The sequence below is a fragment of the Oncorhynchus mykiss genome, chromosome 2 (assembly GCF_013265735.2).
Source record: "Oncorhynchus mykiss isolate Arlee chromosome 2, USDA_OmykA_1.1, whole genome shotgun sequence".
In the NCBI taxonomy this organism is placed as follows: Eukaryota; Metazoa; Chordata; class Actinopteri; order Salmoniformes; family Salmonidae; genus Oncorhynchus; species Oncorhynchus mykiss.
Genome location: NC_048566.1, coordinates 81,588,031 through 81,614,769, shown reverse-complemented (window position 1 = coordinate 81,614,769; position 26,739 = coordinate 81,588,031). Strand labels below are relative to the sequence as shown.

Sequence of the window (26,739 nt, the reverse complement as noted above, 5' to 3'; positions counted from 1 at the left end):
TGTCAAACCGTTCACCCGCTTCAGGATTCGAATTTATAGAGGGGTTGCCTAAATGTGACCCAGCGTCGTTTGGTTTTGGCCGGGGTAGGCCGTCATTGTAAATAAGAATTTGTTCTTAACTGACTTGCTAAATTAAGGTTAAATAAAAACATACAAAAAACACCACAGTAGTTAAATCTTGTTTATCTCAATAAGAGAAATGGCTTAATCTATACATTTAATATCAAGTTCACATCTATAAACCTAATGTTAGATAAGTTGTTTTGATTGTAAATCAATTGAAAACACAGAATTGGAGGAAGACATGAGAATGACAAATATACAATAATTGTTTGAAATCAGTGCACAAGGCACACAAACAGGACAATTAAATAGTTTATACAATGGAGCTTTCAAAAACGCACATTAATTGATCAAAATGTAATTAGAGAATTCAGCAAAGGGCTTTTTTTGCTCAGAGTGAATTAAGAGGAAGGGGGACATACTGTTGAGTAATACATCAATGAAAAATTATGCTGTATATACAGTTAAATAAACACCACAGAGGGACAAACAATTGAACAAATAATTACAATTATATATAATTTACTGAAAATGGAGAGCAACTGGAGTAGAGCAGAGGATGGGGATGACTGAGGGACAACGGAGCATAGATGTGGAGGTCATGAACAGAGGCCCAGCTGGACACAGGTGTGGAGATCACAGCTTTTGTGGAGTGATAGATAACGATGCTTTGTGGGTGACAAGTTGTCGATCCGTTCAAGTTGTCGATCTGACTCAAGCCCAGGTTGGGGCAAGGAGAGGGATGGAAGCAATACTGCTACAGAGTCAGTAGAAATAGTCTCTTACGGTGCAGGTGAACAGCAGGTTCTGCAGGTGGATAGCCAGGCTTTTCCACTGTCTCATGGCGAGGTGGTGGATGCTCCGTTATAGTCTGCCAGACGGAAGTGGCGAGAACAGGCTATGGCTGAAGTCCTTGGTGATCTTCCAGTGCAGCTGCCTTTACATGTGGTGATGCAGCCAGACCGGCTCTCATCTGGTAACTTTTTGAAGATGGGCCACCATGTCTGCTATAGAAATAAGAGGGAGGATGAGTATAGGATGTACATTTTAAAACAGTGAGCTGATTGGATGTATAGATGGAACATTAAATGAATGGCATCTAACCTTTACCTAACATCTTCGCTTCCTCAGCACATTAGAACACACACAGAAGTACATGTTTATTCAATATAAACGTCTTGCTAGCTAGCCACAGTAACGTTTAAGTAATTTCAAAGTATCCAACGTTAGATAGCTGGGTGTGACAAAACATAGGCCTACTATGAAATCACACAAGTATGGAAATATTGGGTCTGACAGACTATTTTGATGATGATGATGTGACAAACTATTTAGACAACCTGTCAAAACACAGCTTGCTACTGTTACTTTAAGTACTGTAGCTAGCTAAGTTGTTAGCCAACTGTACTAACGCGATGTAGCCTAATGCACTGATGTTACCTGCTAGCAAACAAGACAGTTTAAGTGAATGTTTTTCCATATCTCGTCTGTCTTGTCTGTTAACGTTACCTTGACACTGTCAGATAAATTATCCAGCTAACACCTGGTATACAACGTGGGAATATGCATATTTCATTAGTTCATATAGCTAACCAGCTAATCGTTGGAAATTTGAATGAGCTATTAGCTAACTCGTCTGCTTTTCTTTTTTATTGTAAAGAAATAGACATTTGTAGGCAGCACATGGTGGGCGTTCCATACACACACAGAGCCAATCACTGGCATGCACACATTGACAACAGGAAAAGGTTTACTGGCGGGAATTTCGGTCGTCACTAGTTACTCCAGCCACAAAGTCATCATTATGGCTAAATTCCGACTATTTCTAAAATGTATCTTCTTAAAATCTAACTTTAACCCTAACCACACTGATAACCTTATGCCTAACATTAAATTAAAAACAAAAAGGACCTTTTTGTTTTTATACATTTTTACGATATTGAACATTTTCACTTTGTGAATGTGGTAACTAGCTAGTGACAACGGAATTTCATTTCGCTGCTAATTCGAAACGTTAGTAGAAGCTGGCATGCTAGCTACTGGTGAAATTGTCCGACAAATACAAAAATAAACCGTTTTACTCGATAAAATAAAATTAGGACCTGCAAAGGTAGGTTCAACCAAAGTGGTGGTATTGTAGTGTCATCTGAAAGTTTGTTAAGCAACTTTTTTCACACGACTGGAAGCGCGATAGCTAACTAGCCTAACGTGAGGTAGTTAATGTTATCTTAAAGCCAATGATTAGTAGTGAACTGGCAGTGGTGTACCTAGCTAACTTTGTCAACGTTGTTATAATTTAACACCCTATTGAACATTGTGCAATACACTGCAAATCATATCAGAAAGTGTATGTATTTTACCTTGTAGACGTCCAACATGAGAGCTGACATAATGGAAAAGATAGTTTCGTTGTCTGATGGAGAGCGCATCCCTGAGCTGCAGCAGTACCTCTCATCCCTGACTGATGACCAGGTTACCAGTCAACACAAATTTTCCCAACACCCTACAACACAATTATGATAATGTATCTTGTAATACACATTATTCATTTGACCACATTTCAATAATGTATTAGTTGACACATTGTATTACTACTTTGTACCTATTGCATAGTACCCAGATCTGTTTGTGCCGTCTTGCCAACTGTCATTGTCATGCCATGTCAATTCCATAAGAAGTTTCCATAAGAGAGCAGAAACAGAGTGGCAACCAGGCTAAACTATTTACCCAACTCTTGAATAATCTCTGGGTGTTTTCCCTCTAGCTGACCACTGTTGTCACAAACAGTGCATTGAAGGGGAAGGACATTGGAGCCATGGTCAAATCCATATTCAAAGGTAACCATGTGTGATATACAAAACATTTCTTGACACTATGACCCAGGCCTTTGTCATTGTCTCATGGTATTTCCTTTGGATGCTTCTGCAATGTTGAAGTATGGTGTCTCAAAGTGTGTGTGTTCTCTCAGGCTCTCCGCCCAGTGCCCCAGAGGGAGCGAGTCGCAGGCTGCTCCTGTACCAGCACTGCATCCCCCTGTGTGAGTCTGGAGATCTCCAAACAGAGGTGGCATCAGACATCATTGGACTGCTGATGCTAGAGGTACAGTGATATTTATTACAAAGGTTGTTTTGCGCGCGGCCATTAATTAGGCTACGCAGTTTCATAGGCAGATTTATTTATTCACAAACCGGAGCAGGGTTGTTTCTGCCATTTCTTTCATGTTTAAACTTAAGTCGTTTGGTATTGATAATTAGACTCATCTGTTCCAATAACCCTGTCCCTGTATTTTCTCATCCTAGACCCACAACCTGCCCGGCCCCTCCCTGGCACAGCTGGCGTCTCTCTTCGTTGATGCCATTAAGTTGGGTAAGATGGGCAGTGGCAAATCCCTGGAGCTCTTCCCCACAGTCCTCACTGCCCTGGCTGCCACTGAGGCTCTATCCTATGGCAAAGGTACAAAACCAAACTCAAAACCATGAATGCAGAAACCTGACCTTACAGAATTGTCTAAATCGTCTTCTATACCCTTATTTTCTACCCTGATATATCTACAGGTGAGCTCAGTGGGGAAGAGTACAAGAAGCAGCTCATCAACAGCCTCTGTTCCAGCAGGTAATAGGGGGGCGATTCCATGGTAACGGAATTGCGCAGAGATAAATAAAAAACATTGATTTAAAAGTTTAACAAACTATACAACTCCATGCACAAGGACTACTTTTAACAATTTCACAGAAACGTTTACAAAAACACACTATACTCTGATTTTCTTTACTGTATTCTACTGTGTTGTTCAAACTGGTGAACCCAACTGTGGTTTGTGACTACTATGATTTCCCATTGTAGCCAATTCATTTGCAGAAATTCCATTACCGATGAAAAAATATTTTAAAAATTAAATTTTTGTAACGTAATTTCGAGTTTTAATCACTTAATAATAACAAAATTGATATCAGTAAAAACACAAACTAATTGATAGGTTTACCTTCTCTCATGAGGGAGAGAAAATATCTTCGATAAGTGGGTTTTTGTTACCGGAATTAAGGCAAGGTTTCTTAAACTTACAGAAGGCAGAAACATTTATCCATCATTTAAATTTGTGTTGATGTTAGTTTTTGGGGATCATTATTTCAACATTGTTGTGATTTGATGTATTTCTTATACTTTTTAAGACCTAATTTTTTTTCTGGTAGATGTTTTCTGAGATCCCTTTTCCATCTGTTTGAGCAGAAATCAAAGCTTTTGCTTATTCCTAATATTTTGAAGGAAAAATGTATATATGCCAGCACATCCCAAACTCTGTCCTCGGGACCCCAAGGGGCGCACGTTTTGGTTTTTGCCCTAGCACTACACAGCTGATTCACATTATCAAAGCTTGTTGATTGGTTGAGTATTTGAATCAGCTGTGTAGTGCTAGGGCAAAAACCAAAACGTGCTCCCCTTGGGGTCCCGAGGACCGAGTTTGGGAAACCCAGATATATACCTTAATTTAATATATATATATATATATATTTGATATGCTCCCATGAATTTCACATGTTGCTGCTCATGGGTCCTTTTTCATGAAAATGACCAAGGCTAGGAATTGCCAGGGAACTCCCGATACGATATTATCACGATACTTAGGTACTGATACAATGTGTATTTAGATTCTCACGATTTTCTCTCTCTCTCTCTATATATATATATATATATATATATATTGCGTTTCAATACTGCTATTTTATTGCAATTAAATGTTTCTAACATACTGCTCACCATATGTCTGTTGCAGAGGGACAAGAGGGCGCTTTGAGAACACAAGTTTTGATCAGTCATTGAAATAAAAGTGCTGGAAGCAAATTCTCACTATTTAAAAAGATGGAGAGCAAGCTATGCAGGTACAGCTGACTAGCGCAAAAATAATGTTGCGATATATTGGCAAAAGTAATATCCCGATATGTAACTCGATTAAAAAATATATATAATAATCCTATCACTAGCAGGTAAAGTCCTGGATTACACTGGAAATTACATTTAGAAAGCTCCCTCATGACATTGAGGGACACTCTTCTTCTAAGGGTTACCATACAAACAATTAATTCAGATCCTGACACCAGTCTTATAATGGCTTGTGTTTAAGGTGCTGTTATAATAGTCTCATATCAGCGCACTGTTAAGAGGGATATATGGATATATTTCACATAAGGATATTTGATGTAAACAGTTGGATGTACTTCAGGGAGCCATGGTTGCTTACTGATATGGCACACAGAGCTTATGGTCAATGCAACATAGATGTATTTGTTCTGTGTTTACAGATGGGACCCACAGTGTGTGATCCACTTGACCACTATGTTCAGGTAAACCTGAAAGAATTGGGCTTCACTTGGTTTCAATAGAAATGTTTGATGTTAGTTGATGAGTGCATTGGCACTAAGTTAATGAGTGCATCAACACCCTGCCTTAAACAATCTTCTCCAGGGATGTGCCCTTGGCACCAGAGGAGCTGCAGTTCCTGGTCGAGAAGGTCCTGAGGATGTTCCTCAAACTAGACCTGCAGGAGATCCCACCTTTGGTCTACCAGCTGCTGCTGCTGGCTGCTAAGGTATGTGTGTCTGTTTGTATGTACAATGTCCTATATGTTTCCACATAGCTTGGTGAATGAACAACCTCTTGTGTTTGTGTTGTCTACCAGGGCTGTAAGAAACAGGTCCTGGAAGGAATCATCAGCTACTTTAAAGAGCAGGATCTTCGCCAGAAAGAGGAACAGAAAGATGGAGAGTGAGTGAGCATTATGACACCAATAATCCATAATGTCTAATTCAATGACAAGCTGTGTGTGAACTTCCTTGATGAGAAGACTCTACGATCTTTCTTTCTCTCTTTCACTCACTCACTCACTCACTCACACACACATACACACGCAGGACTATGGACGTGGAGGTTCAGTCCATTCCTCAGGACCAGCTGAGGCATGTGGAGGGCACAGCCATCCTGCACATAGTTTTTGCAGTGCGGCTTGACCAGGAGCTAGGGAGGGAGTTCCTGAAAAGTGTTAAGGTCCCAGATACTCTCTCACATACTCTCTCACCCACCCCTTAAATAGATTGACAGTAATGATAAAGAATGGGTGTTTTATTGGTGTGCTGTTCAAACTGCTTTTGGGGTGAGGCTTTAAATTGTCTATAAATTGAACATTGTTATTATCCAGATATTCAGGAATTTAGTCACCCGTATGTATGATGAATAATGTTCAGTATGGTGCTTAGACAGTATTGACTGTGTGTTTGGTCTCTGTCCTCTGCAGGGGTGCCAGGGGGAGCTCTGTCCGTTCAGCATTGCTCTGCTGCTCTCGGTGGCCAGGATTCAACGCTACGAGGAGCAGGTAGGAACCCAGACAACCTCCAATCACAAAAATAAAGAAAATGATCTTTCTCAATTTGTCTTTCCTATGTTCCTCGCATCTTCTCTTTGCATGCTTCTCAAAATGCATGGGAGGAGAAGATTTAGAGGGGAAGGAGCTTAAAACTACGTTTCCAATGAGGAGACTGTACGCAAGGAATTGAGGAAAGACCATTGGGGAAAGAGCCTCTCTGACCCTCCCTGTTCTACCCTTTACCCCCTCCCTCCCTGGTGGTATAGTTGTTTGATTTCTTGAAGGGGACGATCACTAAGGGCTTCAAGGATGAGCATCTGCAGCAGGGCTCCAAGTTCCTGCAGGACCTGCTGCCTCAGCGCTGCAGCCTTGCTCAGATGATCCTGGACACTGTCAAGAACAGGTCAGGGCTCGTATTCAGAAAGCAGTTTGGAGTAGGAGTGCTGATCTAGCATATAATCTTATTCATTATGATCTAAAAGGGAGAACTGATCCTTACTCCAGCATCATCTCATTCATATATCCTTATGTACATATTCTTTATCCCCTTACACTGTGTACAAGACAGTAGTTTTGGAATTGTTAGTTAGATTACTTGTTATTACTGCATTGTCGGAACTAGAAGCACAAGCATTTCGCTACACTCGCATTAACATCTGCTAACCATGTGTATGTGACAAATAAAATTTGATTTGATTTAGTGTGGTAACTAAGGACACCATCACTGACCTTTGACCCCTGCAGTGTGTTTGGCTGGGACCATGTGACCCAGGGGCTGGTCCAACTGGGTTTCATCCTTATGGACGCCTTTGGCCCCAAGGCAGGACCGTTCGGGAAGACTGCAACCGAAGGGGCCAACGCCACAGCCAAAACACCCACACAGCAGGCCTGTCGGCTGGGGGGACACATCCTCTTGGAGGGCTTCAAGGTACGGTGACTATGGCCTCCTCCCCTGGATCACTTAATGTAGACTGACGGTGATTAATGAATAGATTATATAACGAACAGGATCTGAAGTGACAGCCACGTGCTAATGTCATTATAGTGATTATGATCCATCTGTTAGTTCTCAGCTGAAGCACTATATCTGATTTGGGATGATTCTGATCCCCAGTTGCCTTTCAAAGAGATGATTTTATTAGGACTAACCTGGTTAAACCAGACCGAATATTTCGCTCAGTGAAACAATGGTGAGCGCATAATTCAGTCTGCTTTAACCAGGCTATAATATTAGAGTGCTGTAACAGGCAATGTATTTTGGAACACTGAATATTAAAGCAGCTCTCCTGTAAGATATCTCCTGTTCATCTGATATTTCAACTAGAGGTCGATCGATTATGATTTTTTTAACGCCGATACCGATACCTATTTATTGGAGGACCAAAAAAAGCAGATACCGATTAATTGTCCAATTTTTATTTTTTGTATTTAAAATTTGTAATAATGACAATTACAACAATACTGAATGAACACTTATTTTAACTTAATATAATACATCAATAAAAATCAATTTAGCCTCAAATAAATAATGAAACATGTTCAATTTGGTTTAAATAATGCAAAAACAAAGTGTTGGAGAAGTAAAAGTGCAATATGTGCCATGTAAAAAAAGCTAACGTTTGAGTTCCTTGCTCAGAACATGAGAACATATGAAAGTTGGTGGTTAATTTTAAAATGAGACTTCAATATTCCAAGGTAAGAGGTTTTAGGTTATAGTTAATATAGTATTTATAGGACTATTTCTCTCTATAGGCACTATAGTATTGCCAGTGTAACAGTATAGCTTCCGTCCCTCTCCTCGCCCCTACCTGGGCTCAAACCAGGAACACATCGACAACAGCCACACTCGAAGCAGTATTACCCATCGCTCCACAAAAGCCGCGGCCCTTGCAGAGCAAGGGGAACAACCACTCCAAGTCTCGGAGCGAGTGACGTTTGAAAAGCTGTTAGGTGGTGTTGGTAGGCAACAACATTTCCACCCCGCTGACCCTCAACACTGGGGCCCCACAAGGGTGCGTTCTGAGCCCTCTCCTGTACTCCCTGTTCACCCACGACTGCGTGGCCACGCACACCTCCAACTCAATCATCAAGTTTGCGGACGACACAACAGTGGTAGGCTTGATTACCAACAACGACGAGACGGCCTACAGGGAGGAGGTGAGGGCCCTCGGAGTGTGGTGTCAGGAAAATAACCTCACACTCAACATCAACAAAACTAAGGAGATGATTGTGGACTTCAGGAAACAGCAGAGGGAACACCCCCCTATCCACATCGATGGAACAGTAGTGGAGAGGGTAGTAAGTTTTAAGTTCCTCGGCGTACACATCACAGACAAACTGAATTGGTCCACCCACACAGACAGCATCGTGAAGAAGGCGCAGGAGGCTGAAGAAATTCGGCTTGTCACCTAAAACACTCACAAACTTCTACAGATGCACAATCGAGAGCATCCTGTTGGGCTGTATCACCGCCTGGTACCGCAACTGCTCCGCCCACAACCGTAAGGCTCTCCAGAGGGTAGTGAGGTCTGCACAACGCATCACCGGGGGCAAACTACCTGCCCTCCAGGACACCTACACCACCCGATGTCACAGGAAGGCCATAAAGATCATCAAGGACAACAACCACCCGAGCCACTGCCTGTTCACCCCGCTATCATCCAGAAGGCGAGGTCAGTACAGGTGCATCAAAGCTGGGACCGAGAGACTGAAAAACAGCTTCTATCTCAAGGCCATCAGACTGTTAAACAGCCACCACTAACATTGAGTGGCTGCTGCCAACACACTGACTCAACTCCAGCCACTTTAATAATGGGAATTGATGGACAATGATGTAAAATATATCACTAGCCACTTTAAACAATGCTACCTAATATAATGTTACATACCCTACATTATTCATCTCATATGCATACATATATACTGTACTCTATATCATCGACTGTATCCTTATGTAATACATGTATCACTAGCCACTTTAACTATGCCACTTTGTTTACATACTCATCTCATATGTATATACTGCACTCAATACCATCTACTGTATCTTGCCTATGCCGCTCTGTACCATCACTCATTCATATATCTTTATGTACATATTCTTTATCCCCTTACACTTGTGTCTATAAGGTAGTAGTTTTGGAATTGTTAGCTAAATTACTTGTTGGTTATTACTGCATTGTCGGAACTAGAAGCACAAGCATTTCGCTACACTCGCATTAACATCTGCTAACCATGTGTATGTGACAAATAAAATTTGATTTGATTTGATTTAGCGCGCACCCCGCTAACTAGCTAGCCATTTCACATCAGTTACACCAGCCATTAGGCTGATAGGCTTGAAGTCATAAACAGCGCTGTGCTTGCGAAGAGCTGCTGGCAAAACGCACGAAAGTGCTGTTTGAATGAATGCTTACGAGCCTGCTGCTGCCTACCATCGCTCAGTCAGACTGCTCTATCAAATCATAGACTTAATAATATAATAGCACACAGAAATACGAGCCTTTGGTCATTAATATGGTCGAATCCGGAAACTATCATTTCGAAAACAAAACGTTTATTATTTCAGTGAAATACGGAACCATTCGGTATTTTATCTAACGAGTGGCATCCCTAAGTCTAAATATTCTTGTTACATTGCACAACCTTCAATGTTATGTCATAATTACGTAAAATTCTGGCAAATTAGTTTGCAGTGAGACAGGCTCCCCAAACTGTTGCATATACCCTGAATCTGCGTGCAATGAACGCTAGAAAAGTGACACATTCATCTGGTTAATATTGCCTGCTAACCTGGATTTCTTTTTGATAAATATGCAGGTTTAAAAATATATACTTCTGTGTATTGATTTTAAGAAAGGCATTGGTGTTTATGGTTAGGTACAGTCGTCCAACGATTGTGCTTTTTTCGCAAATACGCTTTTGTTAAATCATCCCCCAGCGTTGCATCAATTATATGCAACGCAGGACACGCTAGAGAAACTAGTAATATCATCAACCATGTGTAGTTATAACTAGTGATTATGATTGATTGATTGTTTTTTATAAGATAAGTTTAATGCTAGCTAGCAACTTACCTTGGCTTCTACTGCATTCACGTAACAGGCAGGCTCCTCTTGGAGTGCAATGAGAGGCAGGTGGTTAGAGCGTTGGACTTGTTAACTGTAAGGTTGCAAGATTGTGGATCCCCCGAGCTGACAAGGTGAAAATATGTTGTTCTGCCCCTGAACAAGGCAGTTAACCCACCGTTCCTAGGCCGTAATTGAAAATAAGAATGTGTACCTTTTAAATAAAGGTATAAAAATATATATATAAAAAAATTGGTGCCCAAAAATACAGATTTCCGATTGTTATGAATTAATTAATTGGCCATACCGATTAATCGGTCGACCTCTAATTTCAACCACTTTCTTTGGTTTATTTAAACAGATGCATGAGCCAATCAGGGGTGAGATTCTGGAGCAAGTCCTGAACCGATTGGTCACCAAAACGGCCTCCCCTGTCACTCATTTCATAGGTAAATATACTTATCTTGTTCTCCTTGCGCTCTGATGGGATAGTTGTATTTATTTGCTTGTTGCTATTTGGCATTGGACCTTTTGCGTACACATGTCCAATCCTCTCCGATCTCCACGTGTCCAGACGGTTGGGGCTAGGGATTGTTTCTGGATGTTGTCTGATTTCTCTCTCTCATCTTCATCATCAGATCTCCTCTCGGACATTGTGGTCTCGGCTCCCATGATCCTTCTGGAGTCATCATCCAAGGTGACAGAGACGTTTGATCACCTGTCTTACCTGCCACTGGCCACTGTGCAGGGGCTACTCAAGGCTGTCCAGGTAACACACACACACACACACACACACACCAGGCCCAGTGCAGGGGCTGCTTGTGTGATCTCTCTCTCTCTGTGGTGTCCCCAGCCTCTGCTGAAGGTCAGTATGTCCATGAAGGATGCTCTGATTCTCGTTCTGAGGAAGGCCATGTTCTCCAGGTAAGTTCCCCCTCCCTCTGTCCTAACCAGACATAGCTCTGATCAGAGATGGGGCCGTATGTATCAAGTGTCTCAGAGTAGGAGTATTAATCTAGGATCAGGTCACCCCTGTCCATGTTGTCTCCTTCATTGTGATGTAAAAAACCAAACCGATCCTAAATCAGCAATCCTGCTCTGAGACACTTGATTCATACAGCCCCTGGGCTCATACTCAATTAATCTTTCCTGTCATTTGACCCCCTGCAGCCAGTTGGATGGGAGGAAGTCTGCGGTGACGGGCTTCCTGCTGCTGCTGAAGAACTTCCGGGTCCTGGGTAGCATGGCGTCCAGCCAAGCCAGCCAGGCCATCTCCTCCAGCCAGGTGTGTGTGTCTCGGTCTGTCTGATATTAGTGTCTTGATATCAGTACCACCACTCATAGTGACTGGGTGCACACTGAGTGTACCCCTGCACTTTCGTTCATGTATTCAAGCCATTATGAGGGAATTTCTATTGGTCCATTCATTTGTGACGTGTCCTGTGCCCAGGTCCAGGTGGACGTTCACTCCCGCTACAACTCTGCTGCCAACGAGGCCTTCTGCCTGGAGATCCTCAGCAGCCTGCGCCGATGTCTGGGCCAGCAGGCCGATGTACGACTCATGCTCTACGAGGTCGGAACCGCCACACCACAACATCTAGCCTGGTCCCAGATCTGTTCGTACCAATGACCATTACAAGACAGTGACCATAGGTGTTCACAAAACAGCACAAAAAATATTTGGGATGAAGCTACACAATGCCAGCTTTGGCTGATAAGTGTTATAAGACTGAATGTACAGTACTTACACTGTATATACAAAAGTATGACACCCCTTCAAATTAGTGGATTCTGCTATTTTAACCACACCGTTGCTGACAGGTGTATAAAATCGACAGCCATGCAATCTCCATATACACACATTATTTATGTCTGTAATAAAGCCCTTTTGTGTAAAAAAAAACGTATTCTGATTGGCTGGGCCTGGCTCCCCAGTCGCTGCACCCATGCCAATTCATGTCAAATCCATAGATTAGGGCATAATGAATTATTTCAATTGACTGATTTCCTTCTATGAACTGTAACTCAGTAAAATCTTTGACATTTTTGCATTTATATTTTTCAGTATACATATTATATTCTAACACAAGGTTGTCATGTGTGCCTTATTTGTAGGGTTTCCATGATGTCCTCCGCCGCAACTCTCAACTAGCAAGCTCCATCATGCAGACCCTGCTCTCGCAGGTGTGTGTGATATCTTAAGGTGTAATTGCATGTGGTATACTGCACTGTGATTTGACGCGTGTGTTCTGTCTAGGTGAGGCGGTACTATGAGCCAGAGCAGGACCTTCTGCCCCCAGTGAAGCTGGAGTTATGCATCGGTGCTCAAGGAGACCAAGTCTTCCTCCAGGAGCCTCTGGTATTAACTTTTACCTATTGTGTCACGTGCTCGTGTGTGCGTGAGTGCGTGTGTGCAGAAGTGGCCCAACTAGTGAGCAGCACTCTACTCTTCTGCTTTTCTCTCCCTTGTCTGGCATGCTTGTATGTGTGTGGCGTAGGTCCACAAGAACATCAAGACATAGATTCTTCCTGTTCCTCTCAGGCCCATCTGTTGAGTTGCACAGTCCACTGCCTGCTGTGGTACCAGGGCATGCGCCGTTCAGCCCGGCCCAACGCAGGCGGGAGTGACAATGATGATGATGATGAAGAGGAAGGGGGATTTCAGGACGAGCTGCAGAGCATCCTGGAGAGCATCACGCGCCGGATGATCAAGTGTGAATTGGAGGACTTTGAGCTGGTGTGTATCAGAGTAGTGACTTTCATAGAACAGTCTGTGAAGCACCTTAAATATACTTTGTATCCATCATTTACTCAAGTGTTTCCATTATTTGGCAGTTACCTGTATATACAGGTAGGAGCAAATCCAGGGCTCTACGCTGACCTATTTTACAAGGACCATGTGTCAATTGAAAAATGTAGGTGTACACAAAGAAATGTAGGAGCACAATGAAAAATATTTGAGGTAATAAAGCTAACATTCAGATTTTTTTTAGGCTCACTGATGCTCCCAAATTTAATGTCCAGGTCGCACAGCAAAATATTTAGGTGTGTATGCGAGTAGAGCCCTGAAATCCGCATATTATATTACAGCAGGTCACATACAGAAAGTCCTGTTTGGTCCACACGCGTCGCAGTATGCCATCTGTACTGTTAGGTTCTCATTTTTCAGAGTAAATAACCCACGGACACTGGAGAAGCTTTAACCAAGTGTAATTATTCCCAAAGGTTCTGTACAGCTGAAATCAGACAGCAAAACATTTCAGATATCACAGTTTATATGTATCCTACTTAAGACACTCCTCCTCCTTACAGTTTATGGCTCCACAGGAAAGAAGGTAACCAGATACTAATCCTGATTACTCCCTTAAGGGGAACTGACCTCACCTCCTGATCTCATCCCCTCCTTCACCAAATCCACAGATATCCATCTGTCTTCCCTATATCAACACATCACTCTCCTCTCCTCCATCAAACACATTCCAAAGCCTTCTGTCTTTCTTCAGAAAACCATTAACTTGTAACACAACAGCCAGTCTCTTTCATTTCCTAACATTCATTTACTACCTCAATTATCAAAGTTTAGCCGATTCCAACAGTATCATTACAAGTCTTTTTTGGGCCTTTTTTCAACCTTCTCTCAAATAAACATTTAAAAATATGTAGTTATGATTAGTTTAGTTTATCTTAAGGAGTACTGTAGTAATATCTAAGGTTGTGGTTAATGGTAGTGTAATCTGTGGTTAAGGTCAACTCTAATAAAATCTTACAGGGGAGAAAAGCGGAATGCTTTTGATTGGTAGAATGAACAGCAGTAGAGTACTGTATTTTATTAGTGGTGCTGGCAGCGACGCTGCAAGCAAGCAAACCTATTATTTCTGATGGAATGATTTATTTTGCAATGTCTCATTGCCCGATTGGTTAAAAAGTATACTTTGGCTATATCAACACCGCTACTCTCAGACACCAAAAAACGTCACCAATTGGTTTAAGTTTAAGGCTCAGCCCCTTCGCCCCTTTTGACGTACAACCACAAAACTTGGTATAGCGTTGATTCTTGTCATAAGGACCAAATTTTCCTCAAGGACCCATAAGGCATCTTTATAAAGAAACACATTTGTGTCCAATTAAACCATAATAACTTAACTTCTCTTCGCTCTATCAACTTGAAACGTGCACATAGTGTTTTGAATTGTACGTGTACACGAGGGAGGATATATAAATCTTCCTTATTTAACCTTTATCAATACAGGTAAGTCAATTAATAAACATTTGTATTTACAATGATGGCTTGTCCAGTGGCAGAGATTACATCAACAGTACACTGTGACTGAAGTGATGTTATATCTGTGCAAACCCCCCTCTAGGATAAGTCAGCTGAATTCTCCCTGTCCAGTGTGGGGGTGAAGAACAGCATCTATGCCGTGCTGGTGATGGGAGTGTACGAGGTGCTCATCGAATACAACTTCACCAAGGCCAACTACAGGTAACCTGAAGAAGTCTGGCTCACTGGATCTGTGGGAGAAGCTACTGTATCAGTGTTTTGAATAATGAACTTGTGTGCTCAGATGCTTAAATCAATGTTTAGAAATTAGGAATGTTTTTTCGGATACTCCGTCCCCGTGAAGTAAAAGAGTGGGAAACGTGCTGATTAGGATTTGTATTTATTTCAATGTGTCAAGCAACAAAACTCTTGAGGATATGTAGGACTGGGATGGATAATATGCTACATTGTGAGACAGTGAGTGAATTTGTCTTTTACTATGACAATGTGTGTGTTGCAGTAAGAGTCTTTTCGAGGAACTCCTGGAGCTGTTTAGTCGCTATAACAAGCTGTCTGAGATCCTGAAGGAGAAGTCTGGAAAGGGCAAGAGCAGCAAGAGCCCCCGAAGCCTGCTGTCTATGGGCTTTGTGTCAACACTGCTCACTGCACTCTTCAGGTGTGTGTGTATGGGGGAATGTATTTCCTGTCAAGGCTGCATAGACAAGTGCCACATTTTAGTTCAAAGTCATACAGTACCTGAAAGTGTGTGTGTTCTTCCAGAGACAGCGCTCAGAGCAGAGAGGAGGCTCTGTTGGTGCTGCGATCTAGTGGGGACTTCCTGCGTTACGCTGTGAACGTGGCTCTGCAAAAGATTACACAGTTGGAGGAAACTGGACACACTGACGGTCCAGACGGACAGAACACAGACAAGACCTTCCACCACCTCTGTGACATCACTAGGTCAGATTTTATCTGAGAGATCAGCAGGTTATATTCTCTGTGACACCACCTAGTAAGATTCTCTATGACATCGCTTGGTTAGGTTCTCTATGACATCAACTGGTCATATTCTCTGTGACCTCAACTGGTTTATTCCGCCTCCTCCCCCAGTGTCTTGATGTGGCGGTACACCAACATCCCGTGTGCAGTGGAGGATGCTGGGAAGAAGGAGAAGCGTTGCAGTGTGTCCCTGCTGTGTCTGGAGGGCTTGCTGAGGATCTTCAGCACCGGGCAGCAGCGCTACCCAGCCAGGGTGGCCCAGCTCCTTTCTGCCATCGGTGGGACACACACAAACTGCTCTCATTCTCAATGCGTCACACCAAGGGGTCTTCTGTAAAGCTCAAATCCTGAAATGAGATAGTTGAAACTTTAAAGTATCTTTCAAATAATCTATTGATATCAATGCAAAACCACAGTGGATATCCCATTGAGATACAGAATATTTTTTATAAGGGAGAGCTGCCCAAGATGTCTCCAGTTTAAAAACGCATGATCATACATTCGGAACAGACACAATGAAGCAAGTTTGAGACCACAATACTAAAATCCCCAGACAGCTCTCATTCACAATGCTTTCAGAACAGGGCAGGGAGTTTCCTTAAAGTCCAAGTCTTGACTCCACACACTTTGAACTACCAAACAGAACTGTTCATTCACACCCGTCAATTGAATGAATTAAATAAGTTCTTGTGAATGGCTTCCTCGTCAAAGTCGGTTCCTGTAGATATGATTTTGTGAATAACAGATGTCTTGTCCGTAACAGTTTGTAAAAACATATAATGTGGTGGTTTCCTTTCAGATCTCTCTGTGGAGGAAGGGAGTGATCACGGGCCAGGGAATGCCAGCGTCACAGAGAAGATTGCTTTCTACATTCGCCAGTTCCAGGTGTGACTGAAGTGTGAAAGTGTACAGGATGTGACCTTGGATAGATTCTAGATCATTCTGTTCAAATCAAATGTTATTTGTCACATGTGCCGAATACAACAGCTGTAGACTTTACAGTGAAATGCTTACTCACAAGCCCTTAACCAGCAATGCATATTTAAGAAAAATACCTAAAAATAAATGAAATTAACAAATAATTAAAGAGCAGCAGTAAAATACAGAGTACAGAGTCAATGTGAGGGGGCACCGGTTAGTCACGGTAATTGAGGTAATATGTAGGTAGAGTTATTTCAGTGACTATGCATAGATAATAACAGAGAGTAACAGCAGTGTAAAGTGTGTGTGGGGGGGGCAATGCAAATAGTCTGGGTAGCCTTTTGATTAGATGTTCAGGAGTCTTATGGCTTAGGGGTAGAAGCTGTTTAGAAGCCTCTTGGAACTAGACTTGGTGCTTCGATACTGCTTGCCGTGCGGTAGCAGAGAGAACAGTCTATGACTAGGGTGGCTGGAGTCTTTGACAATTTTTAGGGCCTTCCTCTGACACCGCCTGGTATAGAGGTCCTGGATGGCAGGAAGTTTGGCCCCAGCTATGTACTGGACCAAACAAACTACCCTCTAGTGCCTTGCGGTCGGAGGCCGAGCTATTGCTATTCCAGGCAGTGATGTAACTTGTCAGGATGCTTTCCATGGTGCAGCTGTAAAACCTTTTAGGACCCATGCCAAATATTTTCAGTCTCCTGAGGGGGAATAGGTTTTGTCATGCCCTCTTCACAAATCTCTTGGTGTGCTTGGGCCATGTTAGTTTGTTGGTGATGTGGACGCCAAGGAACTTGAAGCTCTCAACCTGCTCCACTACAGCCTCGTCGATGAGAATGGGGGCGTGCTCGGTCCTCCTTTTCCTGTAGTCCACAATCATCTCCTTTGTCTTGATCATGTCGAGGGAGAGGTTTTTGTCCTTGCACCACAGGTCTCAGAATAATTCCTGACAGGTCTCTGAACTCCTCCCTATAGACTGTCTCGTTGTTGTCGGTGATCAGGCCCACCACTGTTGTCATCAGCTAACTTAATGATGGTGTTGGAGTCGTGCTTGACCATGCAGTCATGAGTGAACAGGGAGTACAGGAGGGGACTGAGCACACACCCCTGAGGGGCCCCCGTGTTGAGGATCAGCGTGGCGGATGTGTTGCCACCTGCCCTTACCACCTGGGGGCAGCCTGTCAAGAATTCCAAGATCAGCGAAGTTCTGTTCAGCAATGGGAAGGATGCGCACACACAGCCAACATCAGCTGGTGAGCGCAAGCAATGAGTGTGGGCAGAAAGGCTTCGCTCCAGATCTGATTATACACATCGAGCAGGTCTTGCTTCCCCGCAGCTAACCGGTAACCACCAGCCACTACCCTTTGCCTGGTTAAGAAACACAAGCTGCTTTTTGAAATTTAAAAACAATAGCAGCATTGAGTTTAATAGTTAACAACAGTCGAGCTCTGTTTTTCTCTCCCTTGAGTTTAGAAAAGTAGGCTGTCTTTGCATTTGTAGTCTCACTCAACCCTCCCACTTTCCCCACTGCATTTCATAGCCAGGTTACGTAGCCAAGTCTCTCTCTTTTACCCAGAAAATGGCTTGAGAGATTAACGCACAAAATAAATTACCCATAATAGTGGTGCTACGTTCTTTTTATTTCTATTGTGCATTGGTGGGCCGCATTTTATATTCATAAAGCATATCGCGGACCGTTCTAAAACTAGGCTACTTGTGGACCGGACTGTTGACCATTTGTTAGGCTACACCTTGTTCAGTCATGTTACTCCATTAGCTAGCTATAGCTAACAACCTGGGGTGCGTTCAGCAGTTTTGGAACGTTCAGATGGAAGTATGCTATGTAGAACAAACATGATGAATAAGACATGATGAATAAGGAATAACGTTTTCTCTATTCATGGCATTTCTATCTCCAAAGTTCAAGAACGTGGCACAGAAAGAACTTGGACTTGGACTCTGACTTGAGCACAGGGGACTTGGGACTCGATTCGAACTTGGTTTAGTGACTTGACTACATCACTGGGCGAAACAGTCATTAGCTCCCATTCTACTTCTGGACATCAATGTGTCTGCAGCGTCTGTGGAACATTGATTACAATGGCAATGACACGACCGACTGACGGAGGTGCAACTCATACTACTTTGACAATACTTTCTTTGTGGCACCATCTGGTGATTTTGCTTCTGTCTCTCTGGCGTGTGTCTGTTTGTTTTGTATGTAATGTGCAATATCTATGTAGGCTAAATTAGACATTTACATGGCCAGATAAGTATTATATGTTCCTATATATTTTTGTAATATTTCTGCTGTTGGGAAGAGAATAGGATGTAATGCATACAAATATGTTGGTAGGACAAGAGTATGTACAGTACCAGTCAAAGGTTTGGACACACTTATTCATTCCATGGTTTTTATTTATTTGTACCATTTTCTACTTAATAGGATAATAGTGAATACATCAAAACTATGAAATTACACTTGGTCTTTTACCAAATAGGGCTATCTTCTGTATACCACCCCTACCTTGTCACAACACAACTGATTGGCTCCACAAATTAACTTTTAACAAGGCACACCTGTTAATTTAAATGCCTTCCAGGTGACTACCTCTTGAAGCTGGTTGACAGAATGCCAAGAGTTTGCAAATATATTTTGATTTGTTCACACTATTTTATACTTTATAGGATAATAGTGAATACATCAAAACTATGAAATTACACATATGGAATAATGTAGTAACCAAAAAAGTGTTGAACAAATCGAAATATATTTTATATTTGAGATTCTACAAAGTAGCCACCTTTTGCCTTGATGACAGCTTTGCAAACTCTTGGCATTCTGTCAACCAGCTTCAAGAGGTAGTCACCTGGAAGGCATTTAAATGAACAGGTGTGCCTTGTTAAAAGTTAATTTTTGGAGCCAATCAGTTGTGTTGTGACAAGTTAGGGGTGGTATACAGAAGAAAGCCCTATTTGGTAAAATACCAAGTCCATATTATGGCAAGAACAGCTCAAATAAGCAAAGAGAAACGACAGTCCATCATTACTTTAGACAAGAAGGTTAGTCAAAGTTTCTTAAAGTGCAGTCACAAAAACCATCAAGCACAATGTTGAAACTGGCTCTCATGAGGATCGCCATGAGGACTGCCATTAGAGTTACCAGCCTCTGAAATTGCAGCCCAAATAAATGCTTCACAAGAGTTCAAGTAATCTCAACATCAACTATTCAGAGGACACTGTGTGATTCAGGCCTTCATGGTCAAACTGCTGCAAAGAAACCACTACTAAAGGACACCAATAAGAAGAAGAGACTTCCTTGGGCCAAGAAACACAAGCAATGGACATTAGACCGGTGGAAATCTGTCCTTTGTTCTGATGAGTCCAAATTTGAGATTTTTGGTTACAACCCCTGTGTCTTTGTGAAACACAGAATAGGTGAACGGATGATTTCCGGGTGTGGTTCCCACAATGAAGCTTAGAGGAGGTGGTGTGGGGGTGCTTTGCTGGTGACACTGATTTATTTAGAATTCAAGGCACACTTAACCAGCATGGCTACCACAGCATTCTGCAGCTATACGCCATCCAATCTGGTTTGCACTATCATTCGTTTTTCAACAGGACAATGAACCAACACCTCCAGGCTGTGTAAGGTCAATTTGACCAAGAAGGAGAGTGATGGAGTGTTGCATCAGATGAGCTGGCCTCCACAATCAACCGACATCAACCCAATTGAGATGGTTTGGGATGAGTTGGACTGCAGAGTATAGGAAAACCAGCCAAGTTGGAGCCACCAACAAGTGCTCAGCACATGTGGGAACTCCTTCAAGACTGTTGGAAAAGCATTCCAGGTGAAGCTGATTGAGAGAATGCCAAGATTGTGCAAAGCTGTCATCAAGGCAAAGAGTGGCTACTTTGAAGAATGTCAAATATAAAATATATTTTGATTTCACACTTTTTTTGGTTACATGATTTCATGTAATTTCATAATTTTGATGTCTTCACTATTATTCTACAATGTAGAAAATAGTACAAATAAAGAAAATACCTTGAATGAGTAGGTGTCCACACTTTTGACTGGTACTGTATGTTTGTGCACATGGAAGTCAGTGATTTTAATGAGGCAATGCAAAATGTGATGTGACTAAAATGAAAAGGCATTTGCAAAAATTATTAAGACTAGGCTAAATCTAAAAGAAAAGTGCCAAAATTAACGCTGTTGCCCTGTCCATCCACAGAGGGCACTGTTTACCCAGCTGAGTGGAGGGGAGGAGGACTTCAGCAGCAAGGAGGCTCAGATCCTGGTAAACATCCTGAGTGTGCTCTCACGCCAGCTAGAACCCTCCTCCCAGCAGGTAGGCAACCTCCCAAGTGCACTTCATAGAGCCAGTGAGGACTCAGATGAGTGGGCTAGGCCTCCTGCTCACTCTCACCCCTCTCGCTCTCTCTCTCCCAGTTTGTTCAAATGATCACATGGACAGTGAAAATCTGCAAGGAGACCAGCTTTGGTGAGTAAATGGCAACAGTCAAGGTAAAGTGTTGCAGTTTTGAACCCTAGGCCCAAGGCTGCATGATATGGGCAAATAATCAAATTGCTTTAATTATTTTTTGCCAACTATTGCGATTGTGATTTTACTTGTGATTTAGATTAAAACCCTTTGGTGAATTGTTGGAACCATAGAAATAAAACATGTATTCCGATTCTATGGCTGGTGTTGTTTGGCATTACAACTAATGAAAATGCCAGGTACAGTAGACGTTGTAGGAATGAAAGTGTTGGTCAGAGTTTCCTAGGGGACCCTTATTAGGTTAGAATGTTACTCTCATGGCATGAGATATTGCACATATCAATAGTGCAATTTTGATTAAAATTAAATTAATTGATTATAAAACACTGCAGATTGAACAGGTCTGAACTGACACAATGGAGCCATTTGAATTCTGTCACAACATACGCAAGAGCTTTTGTTCCTAAGAATCAGTTTGGCATTAATGCTGCTAAGAGTTCTGCATTTAGTAGAACGGGAAGTGGTTATGTCTCTTTTTCCTTTCTTTTCCTCATTCACTCCCTCCCTCTTTATTTCTCTTACTCCCTCCCTCAATCTTTCGCTCGCTCACTCACTCCCTCTCTCTGGCTTTCTTTTCCTCCCTCCCTCCAGAGGACATAGCGTTCAGTAAAGGCCTGCTCTCCCTGCTCTTCAGTCTGCACGTGCTCTACAAGAGTCCCGTCAGTCTGTTGTGGGAGCTTTGTCAAGACATACACAGTCAGCTGGGAGACATCGACCAGGTACCGACTGCTACAGACCGCACTGTATCTCCAGGCAATCTCACTGACAACAGCCTTCAGACGGTCACAGTATTTGACCCGAAACAAGAAATCATTATGATCAGAGAGAAAATGTCAGCGCTCTTTTTGCCTTTACTGCAGTGTCGGGGTCAATTTCAATTCCGTTAATTCAGGAATTAAACTGAAATTCAATTTCTTCCTGAATTGAAGTGGAATTGACCCCAATCCTGTTTTACTGTAGCCATACTGTTGTGGTTTAATTATACAATAACAGGATTTGGAAGTGGAGAAGCAGTCTCACTTTGCCATCGTCAACATGAAGACCGCCTCGCCGACAACAGTGAGTGGCGCTTACCTACCTGCATTTTAAATGCAAAGTGTTATTGTGTCTCACCCTTCCTACCTAATTGACCCTTACCCCTAGGCACGTGTAGATCTAAAAGTAAATTCTTGGTGTTAACTTCACAGTTATGTCCATTTAGCTTTTGGAATGCTCGGCAGGATTTTAGACAGATTATACCTATCCCATCCTTCAAGATCTACAAGACTTACCTTAAGCACGTTTCTCACACTGGCTTTAGCCACGGAGGGAACAGGGCCCTCGGGGGGGGTCTGCATTGCGTGACAAATTCCCATGATTTGTGGATCTGTTCGGACCAAACACCTAGCGCGACAGCTAAAATGGATTTGAAAAAGTTTGATTTCAGTTAATAAGGGAAAGTATTTAACAAAATAACTATATGATGGCCTTCACTAATCTGTAACTATTTATATACAGTGCATTCAGAAAGTATTCAGACCCCTTGACTTTTTCCACATTTTGTTACGTTACAGCCTTATTCATTTTTTTCCTCATCAAATCTACCCAAAATACCCCATAACGACAACGCAAAAACAGGTTTTTAGAAATTTGTGCAAATGTATTAAACATAAATGGCAATATCACATTTCCGTAAGTATTCAGACCCTTTACTCAGTACTTTGTTGAAGCAACTTTGGGTTCTTGGTCACCCCCCAGACCAAGGCCCTTCTCCCCCAATTTCTCAGTTTGGCCGGGCAGCCAGCGCTAGGTAGAGTCTTGATGGTTTCAAACTTCTTCCATTTAAGAATGATGGAGGTCACTGTTTTCTTGGGGACCTTCAATGCTGCAGACATTTTTTGATACCCTTCCCCAGATCTGTGTCTCAGCACAAACCTGTCTCGGAACTCTACGGACAATTCCTTTGACCTCATGTTTGTTTTTTGCTCTGACAACTGTGGGACCTTTTATAGACAAGTGTGTGCCTTTCCAAATCATGTCCAATCAGTTGAATTTAACAAAGGTGAACTCCAATCAAGTTGTAGAAACATCTCTCAAGGATGATCAATGGGAACAGGATGCACCCGAGCTCAATTTCAAGTCTCATAGCAAAAGGTCTGAATACTTATGTAAATAAGGTGTCTGTTTTTTTAATATATTTTCAGAAATCTCTAAAAAAAACAGTTTTTGCTTTGTCATTATGGGGTATTGTGTGTAGATTGATGAAGAAAATTGTATTTTAGCCATTTTAGATTTAGACTGTAACGTAACAACGTGGAAAAGGTGAAGGGGTCTGAATACTTTCACAATGCACTGTATAATAGACATTTCGGTACATTTGTGGACAAAATTCTTACTTAACCTTTGTCCTATTTCTCTTCTTTCAGCTCCTGGTGCTGTCTCAGGTGGGGAAAGTATTGGATGAGGTGGACTGGCTGATCACCAAGAAGAAAGGCCAGTTGGTCCCTGACAGGCTCAGCTCTGGTACGGTACACACACCGCATGACTAGTCCTCAACTGGGAAGGATGAGTAGCAGGGGAGAGGATATGTGCAACCTGTGTGTGAATGTGGTAGTTGCCCTATTTTGTCTTTCTGTCCGTCCCCGTCCTGTCTGCACACACACACATGCACCATCTTTGTCCTTCATCTTCATGTGTGTGTTTCCAGGTGATGCCACCCAGGCTGCGGGCCAGCAGGACCCAGTGGAGAAGGCGCTGACGCTGCAGCTGGGGACTCTCCTGACGGCCCTGAACGAGCTGGTCCAGACCGCCCTGCCATCTGGAGTCTGCACCAACACACTGCTGGGAGAGCTGAGCCGTACATACACCATCCTCACCACTCTGGTCAAATATGTAAGTGTGACTTAACTATACTTAACTATACCCACATCCACCATGCTCACCACCCTGGTCTGACTTAACTGTTAAGTTCATGTTTTAAGTATCCCTATATTTCTGTTATTACGGGACTATCACTCTGTTATTAGTGCGCCTGCGCAGCAGTCTCGTTGTCGATGAACCTGGCCTGAGTGCAATGGCAACTATGTAGTTTGCTAATACGGTATAGTAAACGTTGTTAAACTGGAACCTTGTCGTTGTGTCATTTCGAGTTAACATTTACTATACCTACATACACCATCCTCACCACCCTGGTCAAATATGTAAGTCTGACTTCACTATACCTACCTACTATATTCCCTCTAAAATGAATTACCCACTTATCTTTTCCTTTGCAGTATATCCAACTGTGCTCAGGCCAACAGGGCCTGCTTCCAGCACGTGTGGAGAAGCTGGTGAGTCTGCAACATTGTCCCAATGTACATTACTGTTTTACCTGTCATATGAGCCCCAGGTGTGCGTGTGTCCACTAAAATCTCTAATACCCCTGTATTTCCAGGTCAAACTGTCCGGCTCTCACCTGACTCCACAGTGCTACTCCTTCATCACCTACGTGCAGGTATAGCCTCGTGTTGACGTAATCTAGCCTCCCCATCAGCCATTGTCTGCCAGCAGGTGGCATCATTTGTTTCTGTCCTCGACATTTGACAGTATGGGCCAGATTTACTAAGTGTCTGCACTTGTTTTTTTCAGCAAGGGATAGACTTTCACCCGGTGCAAATGCTAATTAAACATTTCTTGTTGACACTGTCCTCTAGCTAGGAGGCCTTTGTTGTTATGACCTTTGAGATGTGTGTTTTCCTGCAGAGTGGTGAGCTGGCCGGTGGAGGTGCAGATGATAAAAAGAAGAAGAAAAAGGAGGGGGAGGCCACTGCTACAGCATCAGTAAGAGTTTCTGTTAGACCTTTTATTTACAACCACTTCAACTGATCTTCGGAGCCTTGGTCTAACTAAAACCATGTGTGCTGTTCTCCCATTCTCAAGGCCAAACTCCTACGTGAGACCAAGGCCATTCCCAACCTGATCTACAGTATAGAACAGTATGAGAAATACCTCATCACCCTCTCCAAGAAATCAAAGGTATGTAAGGGAGTGGTTTGGGATGGGAGATTGTCTCACATTGAATTGATGAGTGTAGCTGCTTGTAACCAGACAAATCAAGATCTGGAATGGAGGACACAATTAGAAGATATAGAGCCGTATGGGCACTTCTCAGTAACAGACCAATCTCCAGAACTAACCAAAGCACAGCATTATTGTAACTACAGTGAGAAACAGGTGTCTGGGTGTTATTGTTGTGTAGGTGAACCTGATGCAGTACATGAAACTGAGCACGTCCAGAGATTTCCGCATCAACGCAGCCACTCTGGAGGCAGCGCTGCAGGAGCACGACAACAGTCAGCAAGTGAGCATCAACCATACCACTGACACATACTGTATAGATGACGGCGATCTAAAACTTTTGATTTAGTCTCCTATTCACTCAGCCCCAACATGACTTGTCACACCAAATTCACTAATGCTTAATTAGTCCTGTCCATACTCCCGCATTCCTCACATCTACTGCTATCGCCCACATTCAAAAGTTAGAACTCCATGGATCGTTTTTGTGTGTTTCCCAAACCCAATGGTCTGAGCTGAAGTAATTCATTTCGTCAGTGTCTGACACCACATATCCAAGTGCGTTTTGAGGAGGATACATGTGTAAGTGCTGGTTTGTCTCTCCTCTCGCTTTAGACCATAGCCTCCCAGGAGCCAGAGCAGAGCCAGGAGCCCAAGAAGAAGAGGAAGAAGCAGTAATGGAAATCAATAATACCCTGGCCCTTCTAAACCTCTCAGTACACTCCTCTCTTAACCAGTCTGGAGTTGCCCCCATTCATCCGGATGCGTTCTGATGATCTGCTGAGTTGGGTCGTGCTCATTAGGCCACACCGTAGCAAAATGTTTTGCATCAGACAACAAAAATGTGTGTTTCTTATTGGACAAGTTCAGATAGCCCCGCTTCGGACCGTTTTCTTCTATTTAGTGCCTTATTATCATGAACCTGCATAGAACCAGTAGTTCCTATTGACGTCATTGGTTTGATGAATCAGTGCCTGGGTTGGGGCAGCTCTGGAGGACTTGTGTATCTATCCCATGAAGCCTCTGGCTACACTAGCTACATCATAGAGGACTGCTCGGTTCACCCTGTTATTTCCCTTTTCCCAGAGAGCCTTTGGTGATGTCTGATTTGGTGAAGAGTCAATGTTGTTATTCTAGGTATACATACTGTACAGAGAAAGATCAAAAACGATGTTTTGCATTATGATCATTTGTTAAACGCTTTTACTAAGAAGATTGAGAGCATGTAAGAGCATTTCTGCTGTAATTATTAATTTACAGTAAAAATGCCATTATGTAAACATGTTTGTTACTTTACAATCTGAAAAATTATACATTAAATGTAATTGTGTGAAATAGATTTTTTTCTGGTTTCATGAACTTAAATACATTTTCCATGTGCACAAAAAGCTTATTTCTCTCAGATTTTGTGCATAAATTTGTATACATCCCTGTTGGTGAGCATTTCTCCTTTGCCAAGATAATCCA

General features: G+C 42.5%; 1 protein-coding gene across 3 annotated transcripts; it reads left to right on the top strand.

The window, feature by feature from the left end:
• Positions 1–1,826: 1,826 nt before the first annotated feature.
• Positions 1,827–26,611, top strand: fanci (FA complementation group I). 3 transcript variants are annotated; one of them, XM_021573755.2, is made up of 38 exons: positions 1,827–2,173; positions 2,431–2,535; positions 2,828–2,900; positions 3,032–3,162; positions 3,363–3,516; positions 3,618–3,675; positions 5,361–5,402; positions 5,524–5,647; positions 5,738–5,823; positions 5,970–6,102; positions 6,350–6,427; positions 6,685–6,821; positions 7,163–7,346; positions 10,847–10,934; positions 11,124–11,254; positions 11,339–11,409; positions 11,656–11,770; positions 11,936–12,058; positions 12,601–12,669; positions 12,743–12,844; positions 13,028–13,222; positions 14,850–14,968; positions 15,267–15,422; positions 15,527–15,706; positions 15,857–16,023; positions 16,545–16,630; positions 20,905–21,021; positions 21,123–21,174; positions 21,826–21,953; positions 22,228–22,293; positions 23,640–23,736; positions 23,921–24,105; positions 24,489–24,545; positions 24,650–24,709; positions 24,958–25,035; positions 25,135–25,230; positions 25,454–25,555; positions 25,888–26,611. In XM_021573755.2, the coding sequence occupies exons 2-38, from the start codon at positions 2,440–2,442 to the stop codon at positions 25,948–25,950; spliced, it is 3,999 nt and encodes a 1,332-aa protein (XP_021429430.2). In that variant the 5' UTR covers positions 1,827–2,173; positions 2,431–2,439; the 3' UTR covers positions 25,951–26,611. The 3 variants fall into 3 exon arrangements, with proteins under 3 accessions (XP_021429430.2, XP_021429439.2, XP_036812379.1); XM_021573764.2 differs by having other exon boundaries at positions 1,827–2,276; XM_036956484.1 differs by lacking the exons at positions 1,827–2,173; positions 2,431–2,535; positions 2,828–2,900; ... (1 more) ...; positions 3,363–3,516; positions 3,618–3,675 and adding an exon at positions 4,906–4,940.
• Positions 26,612–26,739: the final 128 nt, after the last annotated feature.

Excerpts from the sequence above, each read along its gene's own strand:
- fanci (XM_021573755.2), top strand. The coding sequence starts at position 2,440 with ATGAGAGCTGACATAATGGAAAAGATAGTTTCGTTGTCTGATGGAGAG. Across the intron at positions 3,517-3,617 it reads GGCTCTATCCTATGGCAAAG|GTGAGCTCAGTGGGGAAGAG; the intron begins GTACAAAACCAA and ends ATATATCTACAG. Across the intron at positions 12,670-12,742 it reads TGCAGACCCTGCTCTCGCAG|GTGAGGCGGTACTATGAGCC; the intron begins GTGTGTGTGATA and ends TGTTCTGTCTAG.